Below are 12471 nucleotides of genomic sequence, written 5' to 3'. Positions count from 1 at the left end.
AAGTGCTTTGGCATTCAGAAAGCCCTTCTGCCACTCTAACTCATTTGGTTCTCATGCTGCCTCTTTGAGGTCAGGAAAGCAGCATTATCCCTGTTTCATCTGTGATGAAAACGAGCCTGAAGGAATGTTAAGTTTGGAATCAGAGCTCAGCAGCCCCTTCCCCGCACATCACTGTTTGGTGCTTAAACACTTTGCTTTGGTGCCAACCAGCAGACGGACCATTTAAAATTCTACAAATAAAATAATATTGCAAATTTATCTACAAATTAAATAATAATAGTGTTTTTATCTCTAACCACTTCCTTTTACATTAACATTATAGATTCTAATTAGCACTCACAGCTACGTACTCAGGAAGAGAGAGAGCCACCCAGGAGAGCAGCGTGGTATGAGTTGGGAGGCTAATGGGGTGGCTCTTGGTCTTGCCTGGTCTGTTTTCCAGAGTCCACCCCACCTTGGACACAGAACTTGAACTCATGACTGCCAAAGGATCCCCGGCTATGTGCTTGACTTGACCACAGAAAGCTGAGGCCCTGGATATCCTTTCCGGGGCATAGCGAACCATTAGTGTGAGGAGGGGAGGGAGTTTCTTAGTCCTAACAAATAGCCTAAAAGGGGTTCAAACTCACGAACTTGCCTGTTAAACAGAAAAAGCACTGACTGGGGAAATGGAACCATGGGGTTCAGACCTTTACTCTGCCGCTTAGCTATTTTTCCTTGGGCAAGTGACCTAACTTCACTGGGCCTCCATCCTATCATCCACAAGCCCAAAGAGTAATACCCACAAGCAGAAATGGAGTGAAGTGGCCAGCATGGAGTCGGGTCCAGTGCCTGGTGTTAAGAGGAAAAGAAAGGCTGCCCTAGAGCATGGCAAGCCTCCACTTTCACACAACCCTGAAAGAGCTGAGCAACGCTGGGTTTGTAACAGGACATGAGCAATGTGGGGAGTTGGGATGAAAATTTTGCATGGTTCACTGACTGTTAACACAAAATAACAGACCCACTTTGCAGTAAGTGCTGTCACTGGCTACAGGGAGTGGAATTCTTCCCATGTGTAGCACTCTGCTCTAAGTTTGTGAATGTGGGGTAGTAAGAACAAAATATTTACCTTTTCCAGGGCCTCTCTGTCAAGTAGTTCCTGCACAGCTAGAAGCTTGATGCTGTAAGAAAAAAATTGAAACCACACTTGAAACAAATCATTTCACGCCGCCAACCATCAGCCAAGTCACGAGAATAAAAATTTGACATGTCAGCCTGCATTTCTGCTTCATCCCATCTAAAGTAACCTTTGCTTTGAATTGAAATGACCATTTCAGAACTATTAAAACTGTTTCTAAATAGTACAAGTGGATTTCATCATAGGATCCAGAAATTTCACTTCTGGGCATATACCCCCGAAAAGTTGGAAATAGGGCCTGGAACAGAACTTACACGCTTGTGTTCATAGCAGCATGAGTCACAACAGCCAAAAGGTGGAAACAACTACAATGGCCACCAACGGATGCAGGGATAAACAAAATGTGGTACATACATAAGATGGAATTGTTATTCAGCTTAGAAAGAAGGAAGTCCTGGCATGTGCTACAACACAGAGGAAGCCTGAAGACGGTTTGCTAAATGCAACAAGCCAGACACAAAAGGACGAATATTGCAAGATTCTACTTCTATCAGGTACCTCTAGCATAGTCGAGTTCAGAGACAGAAAGTAGAAGCGTGGCTGCCAGGGGCCGGGGGCGAGTGGAGCGGGGGCCTGCTGTGTAGTGGGTACAGGGTTTCGTTGGGGGATGGCCAAAAGGTTCTGGAGATCGATGCTGGTCACGGCTGCACATCAGTGTGAATGTACTTAATGCCACTTAGCTGTATGCTCGTAAGTGGCTCAAATAGCAAATTTTACGTTATGTACACTTCACCGTAAAAAGTTTTTCAGGGGATCCCTGGGTGGCTCAGCGCTTTAGCCCCTGTCTTCGGCCCAGGGCGTGATCCTGGAGACCCGGGATCGAGTCCCGCGTCAGGCTCCCTGCATGGAGCCTGCTTCTCCCTCTGCCTATGTCTCTGCCTCTCTCTCTCTCTCTCTGTGTGTCTCTCATGAATAAATAAATAAAATTTTTTAAAAAAGTTTTTCATGTAAGGGATCTGAACTAATTCAGAGGAAGAAAAAGAAGAAAACAGTGGCCCCTGTTCAGGATGAACCTTCCCTTGACGATAACAAGCCGAGCGCTACGATCCCCGCTTACGTGGACGCCTGCTCCGCCGTTGGCTGCACACTGGCCGCGCCCGACCGTGTGCACGTAGCCGAGGGCGCACAGGACCAGGGCATGCTCCCCGCCCGGGGCTCGCCGCCTCCTGGAGGCCACAGGGCACGGGCCAAGATGCGCAGGGCGGCCCGGCGCTGGCGGGGGACAGGGAAGGCTTCCTGGAGGAGGGGCTGGGCTAGCCCCGCCTGGGGACAGGGCGACCCACAGAAGGCCAGCGGCAGAGGCGGGGGCACCGAGCAGAGAGCAGGGGTGTGGAGTGGACACAGCCCACCGGTTTCCACGTTAGGGGCCGGAGCCCGGACCGTGCTCAGCAACTGAGATGGGAATTCAGAAGCGGATGCAGGACACGCCGCTTTCGAAGCGCTTGTGGACACGAGGCTGGACTCACCAGTGCCTGGGAGGAGCCCGGGGCGCCCTGAGGCCGTTTAGGGAGCAGGTCAGGGGCCGGTGGTCACCATGCTCCCTCCCCGCAGGGCCACTGGTGCATGGTCACCGGCCTCCGCGCTCCACCCCGCCGGGGTTCTCTGGGCCCCTCACCTGTACCACGAGCCTCCCTCCAAACGGGTTACGCTCACGAGAAGGTTCACTTGAGTTGACAGAACTCCTCGTAATCTCTCCAAATAAGCAAGCACATCCAACCAAACGCAACGGCCCACATACCAGCAACTCTAGGAGGTGCAAGGGAAGTCTTGCGGCTTACGAGACCCTCCCACCCCCCCACCCCCCAATTCAGCAACTCTCCGAGCGGGGCATCCCCTCTGCTCCGACCACACCGGCTCTCCTTCATCTCTCGGACCTCGGTGTAGTTGCTGGTCTGGCGTGGGTCCTGCCCAAGATCTTTACAGCACCGGCCTCCGGCCTGCTGTGGCACTCCAGGCCCACCGGGAACGCCACGTCCTCCAGGCAGCCTTCTCTGGACACTGAGGTCAAGCAGCGCCCCCCATCATCACGTTGTATTTTCTTCAGTGCACTTGCTAATAGTCCCCCAAAGCATTTACATGTTGGGGTTCTTTGGCCTGTCTCTTCCCAAACAGCAAGGAAGCTCCCGGCGGCTGAGGGCTGGAGGGTCTTCTCACCATTGCACTCGCAGTGTCTACAACTGGCACACGGAAAGCACCCAATGAACATTTCCTACCGACTGGCAGGGCCCAGTCCATATTAGAGCTGGCCCAATCCAGCTTGGATCAGCAGCCGGGCCTCAGTTTCTCCCTCTGAAAAAGACTGCCTTCAAAAAGATGACCGTGCATGTTTCCCCCTTGGCGACAGGCACTAGAGGCATCTGTGCAAATGCCTGCTATTAACAGGTTGTGCCCGGTGGTCGGTCAAAGCTCCTGGCCTCTCCTCAGCACATTCTGATTCCCCACACACGAATCTAAATTCCAGGCCACCGGTTTGGATGGCGACTTACGTGCTAAGTTAGGGGTTTTCCATCGGAGCTCGAGTTTCAGAAGCTTAAATTGCTTCTGAAATAACCACCGGAAGATAGTTCTACCAGAGGACATTTTTCAGCAGTCTCTTGTTCCCGCCCCTGTCCATGGCCTTGAAGTCAGATTCAAGGGATCGGATAGCAGACATCAACCAGATCAGAGGAAAGGTTTAAACACAGTTAAGATATTCAACTCTCTTTTTATCCCTGCTTGCAAAGATATTACATGCACGCCACCACAGAACATGAGCTGAAAACCAACAGGGCCAGGCGCTAAGGGAAAATGAAATTAAGACAACATCAGTTGACTCTCATTTAAGTCAAAGCCTGAAGGATGCCACCCCTTGCTCTGACTTGCCCCTGGAACAGGACGTGGCAAACACACGCACGCCTAGTGCCGCTCTCCAACCCTCTCCACCTCTCTCCGTCAACTTTGCCCCCATTTAACTTAGACACAGGTTTGGAATCCTTCTCAACACTCCAATGAGACCCAACCAATCTACTGAAGCGGGCACGTGAGATTAAACTCATTTCACATCTGCCCTAAAACTGGGACGCCCGGGTGGCTCAGCGGTTAAGCGTCTGCCTTCAGCCTGGGGCGTGATCCTGGAGTTCCAGGATCGAGTCCCACGTTGGGCTCCCTGCACAGAGCCTACTTCTCTCTCTCTCTCTCTCTCTCTCTCTCTCTCTGTGTGTGTGTGTGTGTGTGTGTGTGTCTCATGAATAAATAAAATCTTTAAAATAAAGGGACGCCTGGCTGGCTCAGTGGTTGAGCACCTGCCCCTGGCTCAGGGTGTAATCTGCAGTTTCAGGATCGAGTCCCACATCAGGCTCCCTATATGGAGCCTGCTTCTCTCTCTGCCTCTCTCTCTGTCTTTCATAAATAAATAAACAAATAAAAAATCTGCTCTAAAACCAATACTGAACAGTATTAACACATGGGGGTGTGTGTGTCAGGGAAAAAAAACCATAGGAGCATTCCCACACTACTAAAATGCAGCAATGTAAGATGAGATTGCTCTAGGGGCAGGGGGAGAAAGGGAGAAAGGGTGGAAAGGAGATGAAAAGACATTCAAATCTGTAGGGCTGGAGTTTTAAAATGGAAACAACGCATGTCAATAAGAAGTTACTGCTACAGCTGCTTGCACTGTTGGATTTCTTCTGGGAGCTGTGGGGTTTTTTCCCTTCTTTAGAGCTGCAGCCTTTAAGAACATATGAGATGTTTCCTGTTATATAACTACCCTAATGTTATTTCCTCCCTTATTGGAAACGCTCCAATTTGGGAGTATTTATTTCAGAATTTATGGTATCAGATTCTTTTCATCTGATACAGATAGTCCCTGGGATGAAATGTCACTTGCTGCAAACCCCTTTACCAAATCCTCCAACTGACACCTCTCATCTCTTACCCTTACCTCTCAGTGTCAGCTTTGCTCCTCCTTCCTTCACTCCTTCCTCCTCCTCTCCTTCCTCCCTTTCCTCCTTCTGTCCTTTGATAAATTCCACGAATGTATATTGAACACCTCCTATAGTTCAGGAACTGCCAGGCATCTGGGTGTCCGAGATGAGCACATACTGTCCCTGCCCTCAAGGAGGCGAGGCTTCTGTTGGGGCATGGGCCCGGGAAGGTGTATCTGAGACCTTCCTGGGTTTTGTGGACTGGCAAAGCTGGACTCCAGAGTGCATATCTTTATGCTGAGGCCCGGGGCTTGGTCACCATCCTCTGAAAACAGCAGAGCTCCCATCAGATGGAAGTGACAATGACAGCAATTTCTTTTTCAGCACTCTGCTGAGAACAGAGGCAAATAGTAACACAAAAGCAGCTGGTAGCAGTGATTTACTTAGAAAAATGACAACTTTAGGGGCAAATTCTGAAGTCAAAGTGGACAACACTTGGATAGACCTAGGAGGCATGTGATTAATGTTTGCCTGAGTTACAAAGGAGGTAAGCTGGTTGAGGGCAGAGGTCTTATTCAGCTGGATGGAGCCTGGTACAGCAAGGTCTGCCAAGGAATTAGAGGGGGCGATGGGGAGAGTGCCAGGCAGACATTGAAAGCAGGGAAGAAACGCAGCAAAGTTGAAAAGACGGAAGCTGGAGGGCTCCCCTGCAGGCTGGGGTGGCTTAGAGCTGAAGACTGAACCTTCATGGTCCCTGAAAAGGCAGAAAAGAGGCAGATAAGAGGCAGACAGCTCTATGGGTGCTGCAAAAACACTCAAAGGCCAAACTCCCAACTATGCAGAAACTCATGCGGCCAGAACAGATGGATGGCCTAAAGGGGCACCAGACTCAAGAATTCACTCCAGCTCCCTCCCTCTCAGGATTCTGGCACTGAGTTTACCCTGCATTCATGAAGTGACACATTATAATGCATGAGACATAGCAGCATTTGGTAAATGCACAAAGGATGTATATATACCATGGAGCCATCCACTCACCGCATGGATAAAATATTTAAGGGCTATATATTATGCACCAGGCACTACTGGGCGCTGGCAATGGGGGGATGAGCAAACACAGCCTCTGCCTTCAAACTTCTGAGTCTAATGGAGGAACCTGCTATGTGCATCAGCCACAAGATGCACTCTCAAGAGGCAAACACAGGGTGCCATGAGGTCCTTTGGAAGGGCATTACACAAAGCTGGCAGGTTCCCTGAGAAGTGACTTCAAGGTTGAGGCCTATGGGCTTCAACAAGGCAGAGCTATGGAGTGGGAGAAAGCAGGAGCAAAGGAACCAGGGGGTAGAGGAAACATGACCCCCCCACCGCCCTGCCACCAGAGACTGAGGTAGACCAGGGACCACAGGGATATCTGGAGGGTGGGGTAGGTGCTGAAAGATGATTCTGTAGAAAAATAAGTGGGGCTAGGCCTGCTTAGAAGGTTTGGTAAGCCATATTAAGGAGTTTGGACTGTACTTCGAAGGCACAGGGTAGCTAGTGATGAGTTAGGGCAGTGATGTCATAGAGGCCCAAGACACAGAAGATGCCCACAAAAGGTATAAAATAGCTCTGGTGTGAATGGTTTGGGGTGGGAAAGGAGTAGGGGACAAGAGTGGAGTCAGTGGGACCCAAGTTCTGCACCCAGCATGCCCGCCCAAACCGGGAGCCAGGCAAGTGAGGGAGGCGTTCCCACCTGCATCTTTGGCAGACAAGATCTAAATCTCAACAACAGCATAGGGGACACTCCAGGCAGCCTCCCCACAGCGAGGGACAGGGGGCTCAAGAGCACAATTTGGAGAGAAGATGGAATCACACCCAGCAGCAGCCATAGGCAACGATGACCTTCTATCCATATGTCCCCATGCAGGACATGGAGGCCACTTAGGACATTGCACGGAAGTCGAATTCAGAAACTTGGTCAACCCAGTTAATCCAAATGCTTGTCCCTTCTCCTTGAAGGAAGGCTCCACATTAACTTCCCCTGAAGAAAGTAAGGAAGAGTTCTCTCTTGATCATCACATTTTTGAAGATGCCATGGATCTTAGATACAGACTTGTTTTCCCTAATGCTATATTTTCTTCCACCATTGGCTCGGGGCTGGGAAAACACAGCCCCCGGATGTCAGTGAGCACACAGGCCTCAGAGGGAAGGCAGGCTCCCAGGGAAGGCGCTGCTTTTCTCAGACATGTCCTCTTCAGCATCTCACCCCATTGCTGCCAAACACACATGGCCATCTCGTCCTCCCTTCCCAAAGCCAAGCGCTGACCAGTACAACACCAGCACTGGAACAATCTACATGGAATTCACGCTGGCAGGTTAGAAAAAAACTAGTGTGCTAAGCAGTGAGCAGGAAACTCCTCTTATGACAATCCTATGGTTTTTGTTCTATTCAGGTTTTCAACTGCTTGAATCAATTACGGTAATTTCCATGTCTTAGAAATTTCTTAGAAAATTGTCCAGACCATTCAGATTTTCAAATTTTGAGCACAGAATGATGCTAGTGATCACTTTTAACTTAAAAAAACAACATCTGCTTCTGTGGTTATATCCTCTTCCTCTTTCTTTAACATGTATAGATATTTTTCTCATTTAAAAAATTAGGTTTGTGAGGAATCAGTCTACCACATTGGTCTTCTGAAAAAATTGGTCCAGGATTTATCAAGTCGAACTTTTTTTTTTCTAATTAAGTAGGTCAAAATATACCTTCATTAATTCCTTTCTACAAGTTTCCATTGTTTTCTTGAGTTTCTCTATTTACCTCTTGAGTCAGGTATTCATTATTCAGATTTCTTATTTATAAAGCCATGAATTTTTTTCTATGAGAATATACATCCTTGTTTCAAGTTTCATTGCGTAGCCTTCTTGCTTCCTACCACTAAGTCTGAAATTGCTAATTTGATCTCTTATCAGCGTCCACGGTTCTTTGGATTATATTTTTTTATCTCTAAGTAATTGCGTTTTAAATTGTATCATTTTGTATTTTCTATAATTCTAATGCACTAAAGTTAAAGGAAGTACTCTGTATATTTTCTGCTTTTTAAAATCTATTGATGGTCTTTTTGGATCTATTGATGGTCTTTTTTATGATGCTTTTCTACTTCCCAGGGTTTGAGTAGTTCTAGAAATTTTGGGTGGGGGAGATCTCCAGTGTGTACCTTTAAGTTTTCATATTTTTAAAATTTATTTATTCATGAGAGACATAGAAAGAAGGCAGAGACATGGGCGGAAGAAGAAGCAAGCTCCTTGCAGGAACCCGATGCAGGACTTGATCCCAGGACCCGGGATCACGCCCTGAACCAAAGGGAGATACTCAACTGTTGAGCCACCCTTAGGCGTCCCTAAGTTTTCATATTAATGTAGGGGATTAGGGAAGGGGTCTGTAGTCAGTCTGCAGTTCAAGCTGTACCACCTACTGGTTGCAGGACCTAAAGGAAGTTTAAGAATAGCAGGTGGGAGGCAGGGATCTGGTATCCACCCTGTGACCTTGACCAGAGATGACACAAGGGAAGTACGAAGCACCTTGCTTAGCTCAGAGTAAACCACCGTCAATGGTGGATATTGGTACTAATATTATTCAGGGTCTTTCTTCAGCTATTAACACTTTTCTAAAGATCAGAAAAGAAGAAAGAAACAACGTTTGTGCTACCAACCTATTTCCAGACAAGCAGCACAACAAACCTTTACCTCCTGTTCCCTTTTGATTTCCATTAACAATACCCTACAGTTTAGATCCAGAGTACAGTCACGTTGTGATTCCATTCTATAGCTGGTCTTAAGAACAATTTCTGACACTCTTATTTGCTTGATTACCAAACTTAAAATAATAATTGCTTTCCAGTTCTACTGATTCCAGGGCTTGTGCTACCACCACCACCACCATCACCACCACTACTACTACTTCTTTTTCTTCTCCTCTTCCTCTTCCTCCTCCCCTCTTCTTCCTTTTACAGAGAGAAAGGGAAAAGGGGCAGGGGGAGAGATCTCCAGAAGACTCCCCACTGAACGCGGAGCCCAACATGGGGCTCAATCACATGATGTGAACTAAGACCAAGAGTCGTATGCTTAACCAACTGAGCCACCCAGGCACCCCTGTGCTACCTCTTCTTGAGCCGTATTTTTTAAATATCTTGAACTTCTACAATATATCTTTAAAGTAAACCTTAAAATAAGGAACATGTTCATATGTTTTCCTAAGCCCTCACCTGTCTGAGAATGTCTTTCTGATTGGCGTCATACACAATGGACAACTCAGCTGAGTGTGAAATTGTTGGGTTACAACATAGCCCCCAAAACTTTATAGATGGTTTCCCAAATTACTTGAAAATCAGAAGATGTTTTAATATGTCAGATTTCCAGACTCCACGTAAGGAGGAGTGATACAGGGCCTGGGAACGTATCTGAATTAAAAACAAGACAACAGAAAACTCCCAGGTGTTCTAATATTCTGACAGTTTCCATAGACGTAGACTCTCTGTTACAGAGAACAAGCCAAAAGTCAACCTGATTTTTGTTACTCTTCCTCTACTTGGATTTTTGTGAATTTCCCCCCGTTTGGCCTTGTTATTCTCTATGTTTCCCAGGCTATGCCCAGACCTGGACCTCTTTTCCCTAATAGTGTTCAGAACATCGTGAGCCCAATCTCTCTGCAGCTCAGGGAGGTAGCTGATGCTGGATCACTGATCCTAGTAATCACCAACACCAATAACCTGGACATAGGCAGTTAGTTCTGTCTTCCATATCTGTAAACTTGTCTCTTATTTTTCTCTTTCTTCCTTGTGTTTTCCAGAACCATTTCTTTCTTTTCTTTTTTCCAGAACCATTTCTCAAAGTTGTTTTTTTTTTCCTTCCCCTTCATTCACATCACTGATTTGATTTCTCATAGTGTTAGTGTTAGTTTTCTGGAGCTGCTCTAACAAATTGTTGGTAACTTAATACATATTTACTCTCACTGTTCTGGAGGCTAGAAACCTCAAATCAGTATCACTAGGCAAAAATCAAGGTGTTCAAACAGCCACACTCCCTCTGGAGGCTCTAGAGGGGAATGTGTTCTTTGCCTCTTCCAGCTTCCAGTGGCTGCCAGCATCCCGTGACATGTCTCAGTCTCCTTGATCACAATGCTTTCTCTTCTATCAAATCTCCCCCTGCTTGTCTTATAAGGATACCTGTGACTGCACTTAAGACAATTCAGTATAGTCTCCCCATCTTTCCAGATGCTTAACTTAACCAATTACATCTGCAAAGTCTTTTTTTACCATGTATCATCACATTATTTATAAGTTCTAGGAATTAGACCATGGATATCTTCTGGGAGCCATTTTTCAGCCTACCACACATAAATACTCTTTATACTCCTGCTAATTTGGGTTTTAGTTCTGTTGTTGAATTTTGTTTCCTCAAAACCTTTCTTTATTCACTGAATCTCTTTTTAAAATTTTATTTCTGTGGTCTTATCAACCCATCCTTTCCTTATGTTTTTCTGTCCCTGTTCCAGAGAGGACATATCTTTTTGTAATATGCTGAGGATGTCACACATTTCCCCCAAATTCTTTTTGTGACCTGCTATAGATGATTTTCTGGGTCTTCAGAAGCCACTGACTTTACTTTGTTCTGCAGGACTTTTCCATGAACTCTTTTTTGTCTTATTCATCCTTAAATAAGGAAAAGTTTGTACCGACCAATGGTTGATTTTCAACAGATATTATGAGCAGACTGACAATGGTTCTGTTTTCTGCTCACCTGGATCAAGGATGGATCTCCTTCTCAGACCTGCTATGGGAGGGGACTGGCTGAGGGCATAGCTTCCAGCCAACTCAGAACCTTTACTCTAGTGAGGTTTGCCTCTTCCTCAGAGACTCTCAGTCAATTCATGAGAGAAAGCATCCTGTTTCCCAACATGTGCAGCTGCCAGGGCACCCTGCTTGTAACACTTTGCTTTTGGGGAGTAGATTTACTAGAATGCGCTGAAACCATGCCAGTTTCCCCCTATTTCCCATCTGGTTATAGTCTGATGTTTTCTTTCTCTACTTGGCAATGGGGGAAAAACCCAAAGAGATGGCTCTACGATGAAGGGCCCACGTCCAAGGCTCGTAGCTGAGGATAGAAAAGAAAGACTAACCAGCTGGAATTTGCTTCAAGTACGTGAGTCAGGAACTAATGATGAAAAAGGTGTAAATTGCTTTCTCACTGTTTTCCAGGCAGGGGATGATAGGGGTGGTAGTGAGGTGGGGTCTCCTCTTGGGGACCCTTTGTGTCATGAGCAACATCCTGGGTAGGCTCCCCAAGCCCAGTGCTTTCCACCTCCTCATTGCCCCAGTTGTTATCTCCAAGATTCCACCACTGGTCATTCCTTCTTTTTGTTATTTTTCTACATCATCATGGGTATCTGAGCTGATATTTCCAGAGATGGGGTCTCTGAAGGGCAGGATAATGTCTAATCTCTTGCTTTTGGCAATTGGCTTGTTCAGTAAATGGAAAGACTGGCTCTTCCTCAAACTGCAGCACTCTTCATCTTCCATGTGGGGAAAAGTATCCAAAAGAGAATCCATCTCCCTCTGTTAGATCTAGCTTCAGGGCTCCCATGGCTTCAGGCCCCAGGGCTGCTGATCACCTGGAGGGGGCTCACAGGGTGGAATCAGGATAGCACCTTCTGGAAATCTCTTCAAGCACAAACCAGTCACATGGCCAGAAGTGAGGAAGCCTGATTTTTTTTTAAGATGTTTTTTTATTTATTCATGAGACACAGAGACAGAGGCAAAGACAGAGGAAGAAGCAGGCTCCCTATGGGGAGCCTGTTGCAGGACTCGATCTCAGGACCCTGGGATCATGTCCTGAACTGAAGGCAGATGCTCAACCACTGAGCCACCCAGGTGCCCCAGGAAGCCTGATTTTAACTGAAGACAGCTGAAGATGATCAGATCCAGGCCTGGACAAGCTAACAGTGGAAGTGAGGCCAGCTCCCAACTGGAGACTGGGAATCACTTTTCTGCACCTGCACTTTTGTTCTCAGCAGCAAACTGCCTACGTAATGCCACTTTTTAGAAGGCTGAACCATTTAACCTAATCTAAGGTCTGGGGCCCCACAGGAAATCCCATTAGAAAGTTAATAGCATGGTTTAACTGCAGGAGATAAAGCTACAGTAGACTGGGCAATTTTATTCTGGGAGTTTGGAAGAAAACTGGGAGTTTGGAAGAAAAGACCCAGGAACAGACTGACAAGTAGAACCAATGAGCAGGACAAAGAGGATGCCATTAACAGAGTGTCTTCCAGACATCAGGTACTGCACTGAGCCTTTCGTACTTTCACCTCAGAGTTTCTCCTCATAGACACAGCTATAATGAAATACAGACTCCAAA

The 12471-nt window shown here is 46.8% G+C and overlaps 1 protein-coding gene across 1 annotated transcript in view; it reads right to left on the bottom strand.

The window, feature by feature from the left end:
* EEPD1 (endonuclease/exonuclease/phosphatase family domain containing 1) overlaps positions 1-12471 on the bottom strand; it is a 109690-nt gene that overhangs the window by 39085 nt on the left and 58134 nt on the right. The window contains exon 3 of the mRNA XM_038557333.1: positions 1109-1160. Coding sequence (XP_038413261.1) covers positions 1109-1160 — 52 coding nt within the window. The remainder of the gene's footprint in view (positions 1-1108; positions 1161-12471) is intronic.

This window comes from Canis lupus, chromosome 14 (genome assembly GCF_011100685.1).
Source record: "Canis lupus familiaris isolate Mischka breed German Shepherd chromosome 14, alternate assembly UU_Cfam_GSD_1.0, whole genome shotgun sequence".
Lineage (NCBI taxonomy): Eukaryota > Metazoa > Chordata > Mammalia > Carnivora > Canidae > Canis > Canis lupus.
The sequence above is the reverse complement of the archived record's forward strand: the minus strand, read 5'-3'. Positions and strand labels throughout refer to the sequence as shown.